The sequence below is a fragment of the Porites lutea genome, chromosome 1 (assembly GCF_958299795.1).
Source record: "Porites lutea chromosome 1, jaPorLute2.1, whole genome shotgun sequence".
NCBI lineage: Eukaryota > Metazoa > Cnidaria > Anthozoa > Scleractinia > Poritidae > Porites > Porites lutea.
In genome coordinates, this window is record NC_133201.1 from 55,746,152 (window position 1) to 55,769,371 (window position 23,220).

The 23,220-nt window shown below is 39.8% G+C and overlaps 2 protein-coding genes across 4 annotated transcripts in view; both read right to left on the reverse strand.

Moving 5' to 3' along the window:
* LOC140922366 (unconventional myosin-VI-like) overlaps nt 1-10,301 on the reverse strand; it is a 34,142-nt gene extending 23,841 nt beyond the window's left edge. Inside the window, exons 1-10 of one of the 3 annotated variants that reach the window (XM_073372358.1) lie at nt 10,079-10,301; nt 9,903-9,972; nt 8,009-8,082; nt 6,507-6,636; nt 6,333-6,392; nt 5,534-5,579; nt 5,389-5,450; nt 3,023-3,120; nt 1,964-2,128; nt 1,123-1,303 (exon numbers count right to left, since the gene is read on the reverse strand). In XM_073372358.1, coding sequence (XP_073228459.1) covers nt 1,123-1,303; nt 1,964-2,128; nt 3,023-3,120; nt 5,389-5,450; nt 5,534-5,579; nt 6,333-6,392; nt 6,507-6,636; nt 8,009-8,082; nt 9,903-9,972; nt 10,079-10,195 — 1,003 coding nt within the window. In that variant the 5' untranslated portion in view covers nt 10,196-10,301. Of the gene's footprint in view, nt 1-1,122; nt 1,304-1,963; nt 2,129-3,022; nt 3,121-5,388; nt 5,451-5,533; nt 5,580-6,332; nt 6,393-6,506; nt 6,637-8,008; nt 8,083-9,902; nt 9,973-10,078 lie in introns of those variants that run through there. The other 2 variants (XM_073372364.1, XM_073372371.1) reach the window with 2 other exon arrangements.
* A 4,083-nt stretch (nt 10,302-14,384) lies between these two features.
* Nucleotides 14,385-21,896, reverse strand: LOC140940131 (fatty-acid amide hydrolase 2-A-like). Its single transcript, XM_073389028.1, has 2 exons — nt 21,134-21,896; nt 14,385-15,405 (listed from the first exon to the last, which is right to left on the reverse strand). Exons 1-2 carry the CDS (start codon nt 21,828-21,830, stop codon nt 14,453-14,455), a joined length of 1,650 nt encoding a protein of 549 aa, XP_073245129.1. The 5' UTR covers nt 21,831-21,896; the 3' UTR covers nt 14,385-14,452.
* Nucleotides 21,897-23,220: the final 1,324 nt, after the last annotated feature.

Below are 23,220 nucleotides of genomic sequence, written 5' to 3' on the forward strand. Positions count from 1 at the left end.
GAATTATTAAATAGCATTAGCTGACAGTACAAGTAATGAACCTGACTGATATACCTTAATCTTTCATGTGACAGGTACCGACTATTCTGTGCAGCTGGCAGTTTCATCAAAGTCCAGTGAAGAAAAAAGGAGATGCTACCAGAACAAGCCTTGAACTAAATCAGGGGAATGAGGTTTCTCCCTTATCCTCAGCTTGACTTGCAGCTTTGCCAGTAAGTGCAGTTACACGGAACCTTTTTACTGTGGTAAATAACCCTTTTACTGCAGGAAACTGACGTGGTGTGTGTGACCGGACTTTCACGAGACAAATAAGGAAATATCCATGTTTACATCAAAGAAACTCACGTTAAAATTTACCATGGCTTCATTAACATGGGAAATGCTTTTTACCATGGCGTGTGAACCACACCTAACAATATTGTTGCTTTCTTTGCACATTATTCTTGGTCAATTGCTCCAACAAAACAGCCAGCTGCACAGAAATAGCATCACAACATACGTGTTTACATGAGCCAACAAGCAATGTAATTTTACTTATTTATAAAAACTAATAAGGGCATGCAGTTGTAATAACAAATACAGTAGCTACAATTAAGTTGTTGAATTTATATTCTCATTTGCTTTTCAGATACATTTACAGTTGCACAGCTCAGAAAACGAAAGCCACTATTTTTTTTTTTTCAACAACATACTTCACTGCATTTGGTTTATAATGTCATGATCTGAGGCCCAAAAGATGCAACACCAAAAAGGGACAATGTTTTGCATATGGATCATGTTCCATGTTATTAGAGATCTAAATCTACTTGGTTTTTAAAAAATACTCCAATAAAAGCACTACAATGTGCTTGGAATTAATTTTAAGGCTGTGCTCAAGAAAAATTTAATGTAGAGCCCCGTGCACTGAAAATGTAAAATCTAGGGTGTCCACTGGGTGTCCAGCATATGATTTGTGTCAAAAAAGTAAGATTTTCTAGTTGCCCAAGAGAAAAAGTTGGGTGCCAGTGGCCACTGGGCTCTGTTAGAGCTCAGCCCTGTAATCAGGCAGAGACTGCATTCAGTGCATTTCATGTGCTTTTCTAGTTAGACAATATGTTTTTGATAGATGCAGGTTAATGTTACCATCTTTATCTTGACTTTCTTCAAAAGCAATGTTTCCTATATGAAGCACAGCGGCAACAACTTTGAAAATGTTAGCTTTTTCTTCTTCCGAGAAACCAACTTTGTTCATGGATTCCTCCATTCGGCGATAGTCTGATGCATCATCAAGATTTTTGTCTTTAATGGTTCCTCGATTTAGGTACTACAGAAGAAAAACAAATTGTCACACACACTGCAACCCCAAAACAACTTCACTCATTTCCCCTTGTATCACTTGCAACATCATCAGTACTGTTTTAATGGACAAGGACAACTTTGTTGCTTAACTTGTGGAGCAGCAAAAGATCTTTCAAACCATATCAAAATGCACATGACTTAGTCAAGGAGGCTGGAGTAAAAGGCAAAAATCATGTGATTTTGAACCAAAAAGTTTCGAGAAAAATCTTGTTGGACTACCTACTATCTAATCGTACAATCTTAAAAGCTTCCCCAAAAGCTTTTCTCACCAAAATGAAGGGTATTAAATTAATGATACCAGCAAAAGAGAAAAAACCAGACAATAAAATTAGCATTATTTATTTTTTTAATAAAGAAGGATGAGGGAAAGCAAAACGAAAATGTCAAGACTGATTTCAAAAGTTTTTCTTCCTGTGCATGCCGGACCATCTACGGGCACACCACATGACTTTTTGGCACGTTTTAGCTCTTAATAGCCGGACAGTGACCAGAAAACAGCTTGACTAGCTTCAAAACGTGTCTTTGGCAAAAATAAGTCCCATATGAGTTGATAAAAGATGGTCTTACTAAATAGCAAACTTGTAAACACTGTCACTTCAGCAAACAGTCTGTGATGTAAGCTTACCAGAAAATCCTCAGCCTTTGTGATCCCTAGTTTTGATTTTAGCTGTTGAGGAGCACCTGAGCAGAGCCTGTAAAATACATGGTAGTTCCTTTCTCCATGACTCTGTTTGCAGATACGAGATTTCTCCAGAAGATAATGCGAGATAAACCCACCAACAACAGTCACCTGGTTGAAAAATGTTAAGGCATGGAATTTTAAAGATTGTGTGGTTCTTATTTTGAAGTACAGTAAGGATGACTATACTGCATACCCTGGATGCCAGAGGTCTTCTCACTTATCAGTGGCAAGAAGTGAAAGAAAAAGCTCTAATAACCAGGGTAGGGTAACTATAAGTACAATCAGAAACAAAATTGTTGAGACACTCTCCTCAAATAGGGTAACTTCAGAGCACAAAAAAATTCACACCCCTCTCCCTTCCCCTCCAGTTGGGGTGTTTGCTGTTTCCTACAGGCAGCTTGAACAACAGCACTCAGCAACGCTGTGATAAAAGTGAGGAACAGAAATCCTTTTACAATTCCCCTCTTTAAGTTGGCAAAATGTCAGAAAGGCCCTTTAGTAGTACAGAGCCCCGTAAGGGACCCCCTACTAATTTGGTTGACAATAAAATGCAAGTACGTGTAAATTGTGTTTTCAAGCCATAAGTGTCTTTCTGGCCAAGTTTGCTTGGCGATTTAAAGATGCCGCTCTTTTAGACAGAGAATGTGACCCATTATTTAAGGACGGAAAAGAACAGGATCATTATTTGGCTGATCATAAATCGTTTTGTCAAAAATTTCCCTTAAAATTTAGAGGTCGAAGGGTTAATAAATTTATCTCCTCTAATACATGTATCATGTTAGCCAGTGAGCCAGTGTGAGATACATGTACAATTCCCTTTTCAATACTCAGAAGAGAAAATCAAGACATATGTAAAACGTCATACTAACTACAGTATTTCAATGTTGAATTGTTTAAATAAGATCCTTGCAAAAAAAAGATTTTTTCCTTCGCTTAAACCTCAACCAAATCAATCTGTTCCTATCATATAATATTTTATTGTTGTTTTCTTGCTTTACTCACCTTTTCATTAAAATGGACTTCAACATATTTGCCAAACCGACTGCTGTTGATGTTACGTACAGTTCTAGCATTTCCAAATGACTCAAGTAAAGGATTTGCTACAAAGAATAACAAAACAATATACAGACATGTACTGTAGAGATCCTCTACAATGAATCATCATTTTTTACATCTAACAATTATCCCACAGGGCCACTTACATACGTATACCTTGCAGAGACTGATGCCTTTTATCTATGTAAAGATTGTTTACAATCCCTATAATGTTAATTTTCATTAGATCATCAAGATCAACACTTGCCATAACTGGCAGAAATCTTGCTCTCAAATGTACCAAGTGTAACTTGGGGAAGAGCTTTATTAAATCTACTGAAAGGGCAGACTGGGCTGGGACACTTTAAATCCCAATGCCTGCCCACAACGGTATCTTACTCACAGCAAGATCATCTTGTAAAGGCAACCACATCAATAGTCTGCATTATCACAGACACTCTAAACCTTCTGTATAGGGTTGCTGCAAATTAGTGCAAAACATCAGTTCGAATCCCGCAGAGTCACAAGGACGTTTTTGATTGGCTAGTTTCTTTTGTAGTTCATGATTAGTCAAATTTGAAATAAAGTGTCCCTCCGTCAGGCCACTCATAGCTCGCGACAAGAGAGAATGAGCCTGTGATATAAATGTAAAAAGTGACCTTAGAGCCAGCTTGAACAAAAGAGGGTTTTGTTGCTTATCCTGTGCATGGACTATATTCTAAACTTTGAATGAGCAAATCTTACTTTCACCGCTTTGAGTTCATGAAGCTGGTTAGTTTCTCTGGTTTTCTCCAAAATGCCTGGACCTGAATAGCTGCACTACATGTGTGTAGTTTTTTTTTTTCTGTGAATTTCATGACTTCCTGATTTGTTCTGATGCTAGCTGAACTCACAGTCCACTAGATTGCGGAATACTCGGCAGTGCATCTGCAGTGATTGGAAGAGTCACGCTGGAAAACCAGTCAGCAAATTTACAAGCACATTTTTTCTTTCAAGTTCGAACTGCAATTTCTTTGTTTACCATAAACTTTCCTCGCCATCTCCTTTCATGCTGTGAATTTTGACATCTCACTTCACCCAACCATCATGCACATGTAACAATCAGGCCAATCATAAGGCACGTAACCCAACCTATCAGAAAACGCTCACATATATCCTTGCTATTCTGCTGGATATCAGGACAAGCTTTGGTGCACTAATTTGAAGACAGTCTATACAAAATTAATGGCAATGAGTAGGCCAGTTGCAATGCAGGCTACCACAAATAAACAGATAACAAAAAAAGATGGTGCAAATTTATGAAAATTGTATTCAGAGAGATCCACTATTCAGAGAGGTTTTATTCAACAGATCGACTGTCTCACTGATGGGAACAACTACATTAATTTTGTACTAACATATGCAAATCTTCCTGTGAAAATGCATGCACAGCATTAATATTACTTCTCTATACGTGCCTTGCAATAGTACTAAAGTATGAAGAATCCAATCATTCCATTGTTTTTAATTTTTTTTTTCAATCATTCAATACCCATTAAATTGCATTTTTCTTGTATAAAAAGCTCACCTGGCAATAAACTATATTTAAAACACTGTATTTAGACAGTAGAATTAACAATTCATTCTACATACCTTAATTTAATTATTTCAAAATTTTTAATGTATTATTCATGTTTCTAGGTGATGATTTTGAAACTTTTTGGCATTTTTTGTGATCTTCATTTTTGTAGCCTGTGTAAAGCATTTTTCTTTCTTAGTTATTACGAGCTATAATTACAAATTAACATCAGTAGAGGTAGAAATAACTGTATGGTATAAGCTATAGCATAACTGCCCACAAATCAGCACTATAGGCTGCAGATGAATGTAAAGATCTAGGCACAGTCGTTCAAAGGACGATTAGCACTAACCTGGAGTTAAATTTTAATCCGGGATTCTTATTAAACTGAATTTGCTTTTTAAGGTTTTATTTCTGACCTTAAAAACTCTGGATCTGGAGGTCCGAGGTTCAAGCCTCACCAGTCGAGTTTTAAAGGCAAAGAACTTTACTCCACTATGTCTCTCTTCACCCAGGTGTATAAATGGGTACCAGTGACATACTGCCTGGGGGGTAACCCTGTAATGGACTAGCATCTTGTCCAGGGGGGAGTAGCAATACTCCTAGACATGCTTCATGCTACGGAAACCAGTATAAAGTCTGGCCATTTGGGCCTATAGCTCGTGTGCCCAGTTACTTATTTACCTCACCTATATCTGAGGTATACATTGCAGTTGTAGCCACAGTGTACGGTATAGTAGTGGTATTAAAACATTCCGTGCATTTTTAACCTCACCTTCAAGTATTCTCTGCTCAATGCGGCCTTGGTCACCTGATCCCCATGATTCTGTCAAATGTCTGCGACAAAACAAAGATTACGTCTGTCAGAAAAAAAAATTAATCCAGATTAAAAGTAGTGTCAAAATTTCACATCCACATACCTTAGAATATACTTTGTTGACTCTGTTTTTCCAGCACCACTTTCACCTGAAAACAAACAACAAAATGGGTTGACTCCCATTCCCACCAAATGAGGGGAGCCCAAACCAGCAAAAAATAACTTTGATAATAAACAATAGAGCAAGAATCCCACTAAATATCACCTGTTCAAGGGTTCTGTTATAGCAGCACCAGGTGGTGCATTAAGTTTTCTCTTGGGCAACTAGGGAATATTAGTGTTTACATAGAAATCACATGCTGGGAACCTTGAATTTCACAGGTTCAGAGCACTGGGCTCCCTTTAATTCCAGCTTACCATCTTTCAGTAAGGGGGCTAGATGGCCCTAAGTTTTTGTGTTTTGTTTTGTTTTTTTGAATGTTGAGACACGTAATAAAACATAAACACTAATAAACCTTAGGCTTACACATCGTCATAAGAGGTTTTAGGAGTGCTGGAGTGCTTATAAACAGAGGCGCCAATATCCAAGGAGCCTTATGACCAGAATAGAAAAAGCTCTTCGAAATAAACTATAGATAGAAGTGCTTATCGTGTGGCATTTACTGGTTTTTGATGACACTTCAAAACATCATAATAAATCAGATCCATTTTAATAAGACCAAGAGCTATGACGCTAATATTTTGGGGGCTTATATTATTAATCAAATGTATTCTTTCATTTACAGGTAGATGGACCTGGGTGGGGGGGGGGGGGGGGGGGGTGGTTATAGGTGACAGTTTCAGTAACACTATTAAACAACAAACCTAGAATGTACAAAAATTAAAAAAAAAAAAATACACACCACTGACAATCACAGACTGACTCTGTTTGTAAGCCCTCATATCTCTGTATGCTTTGTCAGCTGAAATCCAAGACATCTTGATTCAGTATAAATCAAATACATCAATACACACATCTATCAGAATCTCACCAAAATCACACTTAATTTTCTAGAAGAGTTTCACATAGTTCTTACCAATAGCAAACACATGTGGAGGCAACACACCCAAAGACTTCCCATGATACTGTCTGATTCTCTCCTTGGAGTAAAGATCTTTGACCTCATGATACGGGTTGACCGCAAGCAAAATGTTGGCAACATAAGTCTGAACATTACAGAAATAAAACTGCGCATTACAGTGGGACCCAGAAACAATGAAGTGCCGAGGTACTTATAGCCTCAGTGATTTTGTTACAAATAGTTAAGTGGTGAGTCCTAGGACTCATTTTGTGAAAAATTATGAGTCCCAGTCTAGAACCAATGAGTCTCAGTCAAAACCACGAATCCGAAACTGAAAATGCTTGGGCCTTTATGTAACCAGACAGTTAAATAATATGAAGACAGACCCAAAACCCTTTACCACGGTATACTGTTAAAATATAGTCCTTCTATTTTAAAGCAACAAAGGCTAAAATAAATTTGCATCGTTAAACAACAACCATTAAATGCATGTAGCCGCTACACAAATTACACGAACAAGATATTTCTACAAAAACACATGGCTCGATTGATTGATCTTTGCATCCTATGGGATGCATGCCATGAATTATTTTGCGTCTTTAAGGATTTTTATGTGTCAGGGATGCAGGACACAGAGGTAACAAAATCACTGTAGCATGCGAGCTAAAGGTGCGAGTTTGTGGAAAATTTTGGTGGTGGAGAGCTGCCAGTGCTTGCAAGAAGAATGGGGCAAGAACTTAATGAATTATATGTACCAGAAGTGCATTTTGAATTTCCCTTCAGCCTGACTAACAAATTGACAATGGTTTTCTTAAGCCTGGTTTTCACTAGCGCATAAGCATAAGCATAAGGACACAGCACGCGCAAAATGACATATTTGACTCAATTCTCAATACCAGCTCTCCATAACCTGATGGAAAACAAGAGGCGGACCATTCATCCACCATATTGCTTTTGATATGTTCATATGAGGTCCGGATTAAAGTGGCCTATGATTGACCAGTCTACGGCCTTGTGCTTATGCTTGTGCTTATGCCAATCCCGTTTTCACTAGTCAAAGCTACGACATAAAGCATAAGCGCAAGCACAAGAAGAACGAACTTGTCCATTTTTCTTGTGATTATGCTCATGTTTATATCAACCTAGTTTTCAGTTGCTTACACATGTGCTTATGCTTAAGCGCTAGTGAAAACCAGGCTTTGACAGGCCAATCAAGGTGCGTAATCAAATCCAGGTAAACAGGTGGGAGCCCAGAACAAGGATTAAGGCACTGGCTCACACGGACTTAACCAGAGGTTTAGTTCTGTGGCACAGGTTAAATAGCAGCTAGCCATAAGCAATATTTTTTTGTTAACAGAAAAAGAAAGAGGTCTGCATGAGAAGAGAATTCCTTCAGTTATGAACAACCCCATTATGTAGATATGTAATAAATGTAACTGTTTCTTGTCCTTTTCTCTCTCTTTTTTTTAGAAGAAACCATCCAGAAATGTCACTTAAACATTCAAATTCAAACTTACATATATTTTATCCTTTTGGTATCTGATTTTCAAGTTGTGTAATAAAGTTGCTTCATTTAGAAACATCAATGAACCTGCAGATTATAAAGAGTACGTAAGTAAAGTAAGTAAAGAGTAAAGTCGTACCTTTTCATGAATGGACCAACACAGCAAAAAGAGAAGCAGAACCTGTTAAACTCTGTTCACTGTTGCTAGATATTGTACTATGTACACTGCTTTGATTGTCTAAGATGAATTGGATCATTATACATGTATGTTTCTAGGAAACCATCCACCTACCCCTCCCTTAAGCCAACATTTTGCCCTAAGTGAGAAGAAAGTCTTAAAGTTGGCTTGGGGTAGGGGTAGGGGGGCAGTTTTCCAGAAACGTATAATGATCCGATGATTCTATACATGGCGAGAAAATTTGGCAAGGCGTGACTCAGGCAACAAACACACTGCTGGAGGACCAGCTAAGCTGAATCAAAAAAATCCTTAAAAGCCAAAAAGGGTTGAATTGTGAGCTTTAGCAGAGAGAACGTTGATGTTTTCCCGAACTTCAAAACAACAACTAGAAGTTCATTGTTTCTCTCTCTCAATAGTCTGACTTGATAACTCATGCTACAGGAGTATACCTGTCAACCTTTTTTTATTTATAGGCATGACATTTTTATCTGAGACTTTCAGGATTTTTTGTAGTGGCCTGTTAATAACTGAAGACGTTCCGAAGACTTCCAAGGACATTCTGAAGATGCTGTGAAGGGTTCTGGCTAACACGAGCGCGAGAACACGAAGGAAGATGACCTAACCCTACTAAAATAAGAGAATTTAGGAAAGTCAATCATTCACATGGACTTTTCTTTTCTCATTAGTTCCAGTTTCTTTAAATAATAATATTAATATATGTTTCAAAATACGACAGTCAATGCTGTAACAGCTCAAACATTTTTAACAGGATAAGAAATTGGAACACAGGCGTAAGTAGGCATGAGATCGAAGTTTTCAATCCAGAGGCGTGACAATCACTCCTTAGGCATAACGCTTGGCAGGTATACAGGCGTAAAAACAAAAGTTGGGTTAGATGGAAGCGTTCCATCTGAAAGCGAAAAACCAAACTTCAGGTTCCCTTTCATTACGTCTGGCACATCAGAGTTCTCATTGCTCACTATTCTCAACCCAGGATTTCAACTTCCCAAGACTCCTTAAAAATGTTTGAATCCACAAGCCAACTAATTTCCTGTTCAAACCTCCCACTTAGTCAATAAGTACATAATCAAATTCTTTGTTCTTCACTTATTCACTCAATTCTACAACAACAAAAATTAACTGAGGCTCAATCTTTTGAGGTGTAAGCCAAAGGGAAACGGCACGATCATTTATCTGTTAAATTTATAATAACCGTTGTTAGGAATATTACAGTTCGGTTGAAAATAGGCCCTCGTTTTGAAAAAAAAAGTATGCATAACCCATTCAAAATCTCACACCTCAATCAGAGGTGCAACCAATCAATTTAATTATTAATTTTCTAAATCTGCAACATTCTGATCCCTCCACATGTAATGAAACCACTCAATTTCGAACATACATGTAGCAACTTCGCAATGGGAAAAAAAAATGCGGTGTTAAACGCTAGTACAACAAAAATTAAGTTTTTCATTAAGTTACACAATCGTCTGCTAAAGACAAACTCGATTATCTCGTAGCTTCAAGCAATGCCAAAACATCTGCCAGGTTCCAATACCCAAAAACAATAACAAAATATCGAAATATCAGATCAAAATAAGTACTGGCATTCAAACTAAAGCCAGAAAAATTATTTGGAATTTAATGCCACGCTTAACTTTTTTAGCGGAATTGAGCTTAATACAAGCTTCACCCGCGTGTGCAAGCAACCTAGCGTTCTTTGGCAACTTACAATTATCTTCAAAATCTCGCGAATTATCCTTTTCTGACGGGAAAACTCGATCATAGGAAGCCGTGACGACCTACAATAAGATTGCAAAAGAAAATTTAAGCTTATCTATCTACATTTTTATAAACGGGAAAAAAGTCTTTAGCTAACGAAATTAAGCTCATATCTGTCAATCAGACCTTTCCCTTTGAACCATCGACTTCAACAGTGATCGTGTCCGATCCAAGATCGACAATTTCTCCCAAACGAAAGCCATGTTCGTTGTCAGGGACCCAAACTTTCTTTCCGCCGTCCATGACGTTCTGCAAGTCTTGAAACTTTGCGAACAATTGTTGGTATACTATCGCCTTCTTCAGTACTACCGACCTACAGCTAGCGACTTTATTTTTTGCCGGGTCGCTGTTGGGTCACGTGGAAAACCAAATGACGTCATAGCAACAAAGTGGCTCATCAAGGAATCAGGAACTCTTCAACGCTTCGTTTCACATTTCGGGCGCCTTGAAAACACTACTTGCACCTCCGATGCCCGGAGAAACAATATCTAAGCTCGTCTCAGGCAAGAGGACTCTGCTATACAGAATACAAAAGCATAAGATTTTTTTTACGTTTTGGAAAAGGGCCGATCAGCGATCAGCAAGAGCGGAAGTTCTAAAAAATTGCTCCCCAAATGGGCAAAATAATTCGTGGATTTTCTCTCCTCTGCCTGCAACCTTCACGAGTGACAAAACAAAGAAGTCCACACAACACCTTATCATCACTTATTTTCGCGCGACTTTAATTTTGCGAATTTGGAATAGAAATATTTAAATTTCGCGATTTTGACGAATCGCCTTTTTTCGAGGTAATTTTAAAAATTTCGCGAATCGAGTACACAGCTGGTGCTCGTTTTTTAGACTTCCTTTATTCAACCATAACGGAAAAGAAACACAGCAGGCAACTGGCTGAAGTGTTCAACAATGTCATCAACTAGAACATCTCAGTTAAAAGTACACCGGAAAGTACAAACCAAGGTATCATTTAACGCTGCCAATTAGCTTTTAGATAAACGGATCGCCTCAGTGTTTTCAACTGGATCTGCAGGCGTTAAGGTTCAGGGGCACCCAACGGCAATTTTCGGAAAATATCTGTTCGGAAGACGATTTGAGATCTAGAATCTTCGGAACATTTCTTGTAATATTTCTTGCTTGCTTGCCTCTCCTAGGATTTTCGAACATCTTCAAAATGGTATAATTACCCATTTTTAACAGATTTTTACCCTAAAAAAGGCCACCTAGAATTTTCGGGAGCCTTTTCCTGGCTGAAATTTTCGAGAAGGTAAGTTTTGATCCCTATAATTTTCGGATCTCTAGACTTTCAGCTAGGAAATCCGAACAGATGAAAAGTTTTTAGGGGATAAAAATATGCCTATATCTACCCTTTAAATACTAAAATACTTTCAACAATGCTATGTTAAGTGGTTTTGAACTATATCGTCGTTGGGTGCCCCTGAAGGTTGCCTTAATGGAATTTATATAGAGCTTATACATCGCTGTTCTAAGCGCTTTCCCTTGAACACAGGCGCTGATCCACTCCGGTTTCCGTCGTTTTACCGAAATTATCAGAGTTTTCATAATAAATATATTTTTAATATATAAAAAAACTTTCCAAGTTGAAATCGAGAGATGAAATAATCAGCCGATTTGCAAGGCTTTATCCGAGGAAATTGGAATTTGCCAATATCCTGTCAGAATACTCAGAGACCCAGGAAATTTCTTGGGGGAGCATGTCCCCGAACCCCCTTACAACCTTGCGCCTTTGTCGCTCGTTCAGAAAGTCGGTCAGTATTGATCCTAGATCCGCTCCTGGAACAAGTTCGGATATTCCCGCTTTGCTCCATCCTTTTGCAATGTGCTGCTTTCCAACACTGCCTGTCAAGTGGTTGTAAAGGCAGTCAAACAAGGGGTCCGTACTCCTGGAAAATTCGGGTGGGATGATAGTGCGGCATGCGTTCTGAGACCATGATTATGTGATTCTTTTTCCCACCCTGTCCCGGAGCACTGTTAATCCGCTGAAACGTTTGAAATATACAGCTAACTTCAGACTAAAATGACAGGACTTGAAAAGGGTTTTTTTTTAATAAAAAAAAGGGTAAGGGGTGGTCGGACAGGCTCTAACTGGGGACAGATGAAACAGGCAGAATCAAAAACCGGCAAGGAAAAAAAGGTAGAAAATCTGTAAAAGCTTGTATCTCAATTTCCACTAAGCTCAGTTTTCTTTTCCACATTTATAATACCGCATAGACTTTCCCATGATCTGCCCAGGATGTGACGGAAAAACATCACCGCAAATCGGGAAGATGCCAATATATAGTCTTTTTTCACACCCGCCGACCTAGGTAATACTGGATAATCTTGAAGTTTTTTCAATATTTTTTCCGGGGAGGATCAGTTTCCAGACACAAGACATGCCGAAAATATCGTGAATAGAATCCTTGCGGTGTGGGAGTCTTCAGTTTGTTTCAGTCTTTACTGGAAAGCTGCATTACGTTTTAAAAACAGAAATAAGTGACCAAAAAGGTATCTTGCGCGCAGCATAACATGAATTCGCAATTTATGTAATTATGTGAACCTTCTTCTAACAAGCTCAACGCGACTGGAACAGACCAGTTGCGGTTTGAATCAAGGTGCTACCATGTATACTGCATGGCAAAAGCATACGAAATACGGAAATAAAAAGGATGGGATAGCTTCCTTTCTCCCTCTAGGGGTACTATATAAGATATATATAGGTATGTGCCGCTTGTAAAAGGTATTGCTTTTGAGCCTTTTTTCGGCAAACGGATACAGATTTTCACTTTGCTTATTACATGAAATCGGCTGTGATTTCAAGGCCATGAAGGTAAGTGCCTGACGATGTTTAGCGTCAAATATAATTAGGGAACTATTGATTAGGATAGAATGTGCTCGCAAAAGTAGAATAATATGCTACTACCAGTGCTAGTCATTTCTAAAATTATGCTGCTTAGTATGCTAGTTTTTGTAAATTATGCTCGTTAAAGCAAAAAGTGAAGAAATTGTGCTTCTACTTTTTACTTTAAATTTGGTAAATAACCTCAATAACCGTAGCAACAATGAGTAAATGGCAAACCTATTTGCCACCTATTTACATCAGGAAACTTTAAGAAAGCATAATTCATTGTCTGACACTATAAAAAAACTCAAACAATTTAATAACAACAACTAGGCCCGGGAAACCAACAAGAGGACGCCATCTTGGGTAACTGAGCTCAGTAGGTTATGCGCCAGGCTTTGTAGGCTTGTAGTCCTGTGAAAAGAGTCCTGGGTCACTTCCTGTGGGCCCCAGGTCCCTGCTGAATGTGACAATTGTAGCGTATAATTTATACGCTATCCATCGTTGCAGAAAGAACACTGATTTTGTTACTTAAATTTGCCTGTAACACTGATTTCGAGCCAAACAATCGGTTGAATGATCAATAAATTAAAATTTTTGCCCTGCAAAAACTAGCCATAATTCCGAAGGGAGAAAGTGAACGTTAACTCAAATCAAGAAAACAGAGCTTTACACCAATCTGCCGGTTTAATTTAAATTCTGCATGAAACAATAAAAGCAAGATCTAAAAATGACATAACTCAGTATACACCCTGTGCCGGGAATTAGAATTCCAAGACGTAATTAGAAATACATTGTACTATATTTACAATGTGTAATAAGAATATTAAAAAATATATTAATTTATAAATTCTTGGACTATTTCCACATCATAATAATTTATTAACGTGTCTGCTCAAAAGAGGATGGGGCAGGTTTTGAGAAATCCGTAACAAAAATCTGAATATTGTAGGGGAATCGCTTCGCCAAAGTCCATTCCATGTCGAATAAATTTCAAACTACATCTTTATTCTTTACCTAAAACAGAACTTTTTCGACTGAAACGCTCTTCAAAGTGCAGGCTTTGCGTTTTGTGTAGCTACTACAACAGACTTAAACAATCAAAAGGTACAATTTAAAAAGAGAAAAGGTTAAAAGATGGAATTTCACCAATAATAAAAAGAGTAAAGTCAAAAATATGAAACTCGCGAAGATGTCAGATCAAAACAGCGACAACAAGCAACAAGTTATGGATATACTCTAAAAACAGGGGCGTAGCCATCCCACAGACTCGTAGGCCCGGGCCTACAAATTATTGGTTTGATCACTCTATCACTTGTAATAAATTATACGTTGTTGGGGTGAGCTAAAAAGCTTAAAAGCTCAAAAAGCTGGTGAAGTTAGTGCGTACTAGCCATATACAGCCAGGTGTGTGGTCGTCTGCCATTTTATCGACTAAGCTTGAAAGACTTTGAAGGCCTAGCTGTACCCTACGAGCAAAGGTTTCTCTCTTGCATGGCTTTTAGCATTAACGAAGTCGTTTGCGTGACTTGTCAGTCGCATAAAATAAACCAACTACGCGACTGACAAGCTACGCGAACGACTTTGTTAACGCTAAAAGCCATATGCAAGAGAAAAACCTCTGCTCGCAGGGTAGAAGGCCTGCTATGTAAACTTCAAGAATTTCAGTCATTTTTCTTGTCTTCTGAAGTTTTCCCAGGGTACCAGTCTCTCCATCCACCAAACTGATGTTCAAGTTGCTTAGCGACTGCGATTGATAGCCGGTCATTATTTCTTGCGGCAGCAATCTGAATGCCCAGCGGAAGACCATTTTTATCAAGACCCATAGGGCACTGCGTGACGGGAAGGTGGAGTACGTTGAAGATCGAAGTGTAACTAAAGTTCAACGGCGCTAGAAACGGCCTGTTATGTGAAAGAGCTGTATTGGGGTGCGAGGGAAAAAGCAAAATGCCATTACTTCCAAGGAGAGCTTGAATTTTCTCTCGCAGTTTCAAGCCCATCTGCACAAATCTCGAGGATACATCAGGCAGACAGTGGGGTAAAGGATTTCTGAGGTGCTCGATGCCAGCCACTGCAAGTGTGACGTAATGATACTTCGAATATCCCAGAAGATACTTGAAAATCTCAACAAACGGGTTCATAGACACTGAGCCGCTTTCCCTCTGCAAAAACTGTGATGTGATTTTGTTACTCTCTGCCGAGAGGATCATAGCTGACCATATAAGGGGTGAGTATCGGAAAAGCGTCATATGAGCGTCTTCAACTGTCGCCCCAAATCGTTCCTGCAAAAAGGAACAAACCTGTTCCTGGGCCATCAGCAGGTCGGTGTCCACAGGTGAAGTTAAAAAAGGATACTCTCCATCGCTTATGGTGTAAACTTTAATAGCGGATAGATCTACCTCCTCGTCCAATTTAAGCTCATAAGCTGTTGGGCCTGCCATGGCCTTCAGCATCGGGATTAGATCATCAGCGTACCTGCAGAGAGGACCCATGATCAGATACTCATCAAAGGCCTCGCTTGAGCCTTGAGGAAAGTGGCCCTGATTAGGAACTAAAGAAGGACTGGGTTTATGTCCAAATATTCCATTGAAAAATGCCGGCATGCGGACACTACCACCTGTAAGAAAAGGCAAGAAGCAATTTCGTAACACTGTCTAAAATAACGATACATATGGGTTCAAATCTACATTCTTTGATAATTTTTATTCCTTATTGTTGTATGCGTTCTCCAGAGTAATATTAGGCTGATTTAGCAACAGAACGCGAACGTCATTTGACGATGGGAAAGCGCGCGAAAACGGCTAAACTCGACTTCTAGTGTCCAATTTGTCGCTCTGCCATTGGTCAAGCCAGTTGTTTTGATTTGCGCGCGCCGTCGTCAACTGACGTTCCCGTTCTGTTGCTAAATCAGCCTATTGATAGCGACGTGACTACTAGATGATTTCAAACTCAATTATTTCGACTCAACTGTTGGTGAATTTCTCTGGAGTTGAATTCTTGAGGACCGCACCCAAGTTCAGCGCGATAAAACAGCCAACATTTCGTGACGTCACCGGTTTCTCCGCGAAATGACGTCTGAAAAACGAGCGGAGAAATTCCATGCTGATGACGCGTCACTACGCAGATCTGGGTAGTGCTTCTGATTGGATGAAGCAAATTTCCACCCATAAGAACCGGCTCTACCCAGATCTGGGTAGTGACGCGCAATCGGTATAGAATTTCTGCGCTCGTTTCTCAGACGTAAAGAAAACCGCCCCGCTAAACATAAAAAAATGACTAGATATGCAAGAACTTCATGTCCACTTGAGCTTTGGCCAGTTTTAGAGTGAATATAGAGCGTTTTCACACGACATATTGAAGACCCCAAAAAATACACTTTATTTGAATGAGTGTCACAACGTATTTGGAACAAAACTACTGATTGAGGACACCGATTCAGTTTCTGCTTCTCCTTCTGGAGACGGGACGGACTGCCATTTTACGTAGTCATCCAAATCACACGACGGCCTAGCCGCCTTGCAGGGCAAAGGCAATACCCCCGGGGCAATACCTTCATTTCTCAGTTATTTTAAGACCCTGAGTATTGGTCAGACCCTGGGAATCGAACCCTGGGAGTCGCTCTACCGACTGAGCTAATCCTGCCGCGGTTAAAACGATGAAATGGCGATCATGTTGGTGTCCCAAACCATTCCTGTTGGAGTAAGAACTTAGAGCTGAACCTTTTTCTCATGTAACCTGTTTTTGGCCCAATAAGATTGCATAGCTGTTGGCCACGTGAGTGAAAATGCTTTTTATATGAACACAACAGAAAGACTGCGTTAAGGTGATACTGGTGATGTTAAACAAGAGGATTCGGAACGACGAGTTTAAGCGCAACACAGCGTTGCAATATTGGTAGTGTTGCAACTATTCGAAACAAGGTGGGAACAATGTTGCAACGATATGTTGCGCTAAAATCGTCGTTGCGAATCGTTCCGTGTAACATTACCTTTAAGGTGATGTTACACGACGATTCACAACGACGATTTCAAGCGTTGTTGTCTGTTGCGTTGCCGACAATGTTGCGACCATTCAAAACAATGTCGCAACAGTGTTGTTATGCTATGTTGCACTAAGAAACCGTCGTTACGAATCTTTCCGTGTAATAGGCATCACCTTTACTCCCGTGGGTCTCTTCATATAAAAGGTGATGTTAAACTGGCAGCCATGTCCAGCCCTGGCCATGAAATCCAGAGTTTCTTCACCCCTTACTTAGTTCCACACTTCTCAGAGGTGTGGAAGTGTAAAAAAGTCCGACAAAGTAAGGATATTGTCTCACTTTCCCCCAGTCATGAACCCTTTGTCATTCTTTACTTAGTTCTACACTTCCCAGAGGTGTGGAAGTGTGGAAAAGTCCGACAAAGTAAGGATATTGTCTCACTTTCCCCCAGTCATGAACCCTTTGTCATTTTTTACTTAGTTCTACACTTCCCAGAGGTGTGGAAGTGTGGAAAAGTCCGACAAAGTAAGGATATTGTCGCACTTTTCCCCCTGTCATGAACCTTTTGTCATTCTTTACTTAGTTCTACACTTCCCAGAGGTGTGGAAGTGTGGAAAAGTCCGACAAAGTAAGGATAATGTCTCACTTTCCCCCAGTCATGAACCCTTTGTCATTCTTTACTTAGTTCCACACTTCTCAGAGGTGTGGAAGTGTAGAATAGTCTGACAAGTTGAGTTTAATGTCGCACTTTCCCTGAGTCACGAGAAGCTCAGTGCGCTTTATGAGCACTTGGTTTTATTTCTGTATGGTTTTTTACATTTTTCCTTAAGAACTATTTTTATTTTGAATAGCAGATATAACTATTGTTTCAATGCCAGCTGTTGAAAGAAACTTAAAGTTAAGAAATCCGATCACCAACCAAGCTTTCTTCCTTATCAGTACGGGTTCACATTTGATAATTGTTAGATCACGCCATATATCCACTGTTTCGCAGTTTTTCCTCTTCTCTAAGGTTATGTAAATGCTGGACATAAATTATGAAAAAGAAGCAACACCACGCTCGGAGGCGAGCGGCTCGAGGCCAAGAAACCTCGAAAAAGAATTCACCTAAGGGTGACTTTTTAAAGACGAAGAGGAGGGTGGACCATGCAAATATTTTAGTATTGTCACGTGCCGTAGAGATAACATAAATATTGCCGACCCTATAACACGCACCTAAACAGTGATCCCCCCTTTCCACAGAGAGATCTGCAGGTAGCTACTCTAGGCCGATGAGTCACAATTATTACTTTATACAGAATGCTGTGTATTTTTAGACCAATTTAGGTCATGAACCTGATGAAGGAATAGAACAATAACAATTGATTTGAGCATTTATAAACTTTATCAAGTTGATCTTAAAGCGAGGAAGATAGAACGCACATACTCTGCATTCTTTACTGCCTATTGAAGGCTCCCGGGGTTAAGATTCTTTGTGTATTGTATTTGCGTTATAATGTGGCATTCACATTTAAATGATATGGAAATTCCTAAAACAAAACGTTTTATACCCAAAGGGTTTGAGTTGGGTACGACATTGAGTCAGCCGAATAGATCTATAGGAAGGAGAAAAACCCAGAATAAGACATCTCATATATGGCACATTAAGATGAAAAATTTCAAACATAAAAATCCACAGATGAGATGACGTTGTTGAGGTTTCCGTTGAAAAATAAATAAATAAATAAATAAACGAAGATAAAGGACTGAGGGGGACTTCGTGACAGAGAAAATGTAGGCTTGTTTTATGGTCCGGTATTCAAACAGATGGCAGTGAAACAAGGCTAATATCTTCTAGTCATAGAATTGTTGTCTAAACTTAAAATAGCATTTAAAAAGATGTAAAACGAGTTGCAGGAATAAAACCAACAAATACTCCCACTGCGCTTTATTCTCATTTCATACATAGGAGTGTAACTAAGGAAAGAATGTCAAGGGATTCGTGACTGGGGGGAAAGTGCGACAATATCCTGACTTTGTCAGACTATTTCATACTTCCAGACCTCTGAGAAGTGTAGAACTAAGTAAAGAATGACAAAGGGTTCATGACTGGGTAAAAGTGTGACATTATCCTTACTTTGTCAGACTTTTCCACACTTCCACACCTCTGAGAAGTGAAGAACTAAGTAAAGAATGACAGTGGTTTCGTATGACCAGGGGAAAAGTGTGACATTATCCTGACTTTGTCAGACTTTTCCACACTTCCACACCTCTGAGAAGTGAAGAACTAAGTAAAGAATGACAGTGGTTTCGTATGACCAGGGGAAAAGTGTGACATTATCCTGACTTTGTCAGACTTTTCCACACTTCCACACCTCTGAGAAGTGACAAGGGGTTCTTAACAGAGGGAAAAGTGCGACAATATCCTGACTTTGTCAGACTTTTCCACACTTCCAGACCTCTGAGAAGTGTGGAACTAAGTAAAGAATGACAAAGGGTTCATGACTGGGGAAAAGTGTGACATTATCCTTACTCTGTCGGACTTTTCCACACTTCCACACCTCTGAGAAGTGAAGAACTAAGTAAAGAATGACAGTGGTTTCGTATGACCAGGGGAAAAGTGTGACATTATCCTGACTTTGTCAGACTTTTCCACACTTCCACACCTCTGAGAAGTGAAGAACTAAGTAAAGAATGACAGTGGTTTCGTATGACCAGGGGAAAAGTGTGACATTATCCTGACTTTGTCAGACTTTTCCACACTTCCACACCTCTGAGAAGTGACAAGGGGTTCTTAACAGAGGGAAAAGTGCGACAATATCCTGACTTTGTCAGACTTTTCCACACTTCCAGACCTCTGAGAAGTGTGGAACTAAGTAAAGAATGACAAAGGGTTCATGACTGGGGAAAAGTGTGACATTATCCTTACTCTGTCGGACTTTTCCACACTTCCACACCTCTGAGAAGTGAAGAACTAAGTAAAGAATGACAGTGGTTTCGTATGACCAGGGGAAAAGTGTGACATTATCCTGACTTTGTCAGACTTTTCCACACTTCCACACCTCTGAGAAGTGTGGAACTAAGTAAAGAATGACAAAGGGTTCATGACTGGGGAAAAGTGTGACATTATCCTTACTCTGTCGGACTTTTCCACACTTCCACACCTCTGAGAAGTGTGGAACTAAGTAAAGAATGACAAGGGGTTCATGACTGGGGAAAAGTGTGACATTATCCTTACTTTGTCAGACTTTTCCACACTTCCACACCTCTGAGAAGTGTGGAACTAAGTAAAGAATGACAAGGGGTTCAAGACTGGGGAAAAGTGTGACATTATCCTTACTTTGTCGGACTTTTCCACACTTCCACACCTCTGAGAAGTGTGGAGCTAAGTAAAGAATGACAAAGGGTTCATGACTGGGGAAAAGTGTGACATTATCCTTACTTTGTCAGACTTTTCCACACTTCCACACCTCTGAGAAGTGTGGAACTAAGTAGAGAATTACAAGGGGTTAGTGCCTGTGGGAAAAGTGCGACAATATCCTTACTGTGTCGGACTTTTCCACACTTCCACACCTCTGAGAAGTGTGGAACTAAGTACAGAATGACAAAGGGTTCATGACAGGGGGAAAGTGAGACAATATCCTTACTTTGTCGGACTTTTCCACACTTCCACACCTCTGAGAAGTGTGGAACTAAGGATGAAAAAGGAAAGTAGGGATCTTGTGGCCAGCACTGGACATTTGTGAACTGGACGATTCGCAATGACGCGTAACACGGAATTACAACATTATTGCGACATTGTTTCGAATGGTTGCCACATTGTTCCACCAATGCAACGCTGCGTTGGGCTGAAAATCGTAGTTACTAACAGTCCCGTGTAGGTGATGTTACAAGGTACGATGACACCCCCCCCCCCCCCCCCCCCCGGTCTGGACCCGGCACTCTCAATGCAAGCCTCTTCCAGCAGTCAATATACAGCTGAATATACAGTGCAGGAAGCCGCTTTTTTTTATTAAAACATTGAAAATAGACAAAAAATGTAAACAAATATGGGCGAGTTGTAGTTAATGCATAAGGGTAGTTAATTCATGTAGGTAGGACATCATAGTGAAATTACCTAACTTAAAAACCCCATTTCAGCATTTGAGACCGATACGTTTACACGTCGAAAATTGGAAGTGAGGAAGTGCGATGCCTTAAAATCGTCAGCACAGTGCCATAAATTTGGCGCGACGTGCCGATTTTTTAGCGCGTGTAAATGGAGTTTAACTCGCCGCTATATCCCGGATATAAAACTATTAGTCAGTTTAATAACTATTGTATTGAATAACTTTCAGAGGATAAACACAAACCATTGTCCAAGTTTAGAATATTCATGGTTACTTACCTACATCCGATCCAATGCCACAAACCGAACCTGCAGCAGAAATAATCGCGCCCTCGCCACCTGAACTTCCACCAGCTATCTTGGATGTTTCATAAGGGTTGTTTGTCCGTCCATATACGTTGTTTGTTGTCTCCCACCACATGCACAATTCGCTACAGTTCGTGACGGCGATAGGAATGGCGCCGGCATCACGAAGGTTTTTAACAACGGCTGCATCCTCAGAGGCAATCTTATCTTTCCGATCGACAAGTCCAGCCGAGTTAGTGAATCCCTCACAAGCGATTGATTCTTTCACAGTAATGGGAACTCCTAGTAAAGGCTTACTCAATAAAACAGATTTTTCTTGATTTAAGTTTATATCGCTCGAATCCAGAACTTGATCGATGTGCTGGGCTTCTTCTAAAGCGTCGTCGAATCTGTCTCCAACAACAGCGTTGAGAATCGGGTTGACTTCGAGAATTCTGTCTCTGAAAGCCTCAATAACTTCGACGCATGTTAACTTTCGTTTCTTTATGTATTCGGCAATAACACACGCTGGTAATTTTAAAATACTCTTTGTCGGCACACGGACTGTAACTCCATGCTTTCCGTAGATAAATTCTGATAACCGAAGCCGAGCATCCCACAGAATTCCCACGGAGTCTAGTGCCTTAAAAACGAGAGAGAAGAGAGACAAAAGTATTCTAATAACACCCATACCTTGTAAGTTTTTACATGCGGTAGCGTTGATGTTGAAATATACGTCGTTTATGCATTGTCGTTAAAAAATGTCTTTTAATTTTCCTGAATACATGAATAAAATTAGCCTACGCAGAACAGATGTTTTTTTGTAGCGTTTTTGAGTAACCTGCCAATACAGCCACCTTTCGTGCGAAAAGGGTAGTTTGACTGTGTATGAGAGAGGGATTTTGATTTCGTGGCGGGCGTTTTGGGCGCAAGAGGAAGAAGTTATCTCGCGCGCGCACGGCTTATCGTCTTCCTTAACAAATGCCTTCAACGAAAATCGTTTTCATTACGGTTTAAACATTGTTTATCACTTAAAGTGATAGTTCTTTGCGGTTGTTTACCATTACCACAAATTCTCGGAAATTCCTGTTGGGATGCAAATGGTAAACGTTTTGTTGGTTCGTCCCACTGGAAAATTCCCGGGACAAACGGACATTCTGAAAAGGTAGTCCCGTTTTCCCAGTTGGGACGTTCGGCTTGGAAATTCGTTTACCATTTACAAGTTTCTTGAGTTTCGTACTAGTTTCATGCCTCTTGGCTTTTGGCCTATCGCGATCGCTTCAACAACAACAACAAATATGGCGGGTGCACAGCAATTGGAGGTTGTACCAGTGTTCATGCTGCCGTTATTCCTCTCCAATTCTGGAAATATTCCTGACACATAGCTGTTCCTTGTATTTAAATGGTGAGCAGACTAAAAATCGCTAATTTGTGTCCTAAATCGAATTGCTGGCAAGTTATATGCTATTGTTTGACTTGTTTATTCTCCCCCGAAAATTGCAAATCTTCTGCAGCGTGTTTTCTTTTATAAACCGCTGAATTATCAACAGCTGACTTAGCAACTGGGCTGTCAGAAATAGCAAATCCTATAACCGATCAATGACATCAATTTCTCCTGCGGCATCTGTTTCCTCGGAAAGAACTAACGGGTCGTCAAAATTGGACAGATGATGGGAAGATTCAGACCGACGACTTCAGATCATGTTGAACTGAACTATGAGAATCCAGTCTAGCCACTGCGCGACAGTCCGGAAATTTTAGGCAAATGGTAAACGATACGTACCGTTCTTACCAAACGGAAAATTTTCCGACCGAAATTTCCGGAATTTTTTTATAAATGGTAAACAACCTGTTTCTAACCATTTAGATGATAAAACAACTGGGTTTGAAGAACCCATTGACCCCTGAGAATTTTGCAGTAAAACACCGTTTTACCGTTTGAAGTAAGTCAAGCCGTTTTCCTGTCAAGACTGTTGCTAAATTGAAGCGCAATTTACGGCCACCTCTTTCGCGTTTCTTGCCACGTGCGCAATGTGGGCACAGAGTTCTCCCGCCTTTTTTCCTGTCCCCACCCGTTAAAT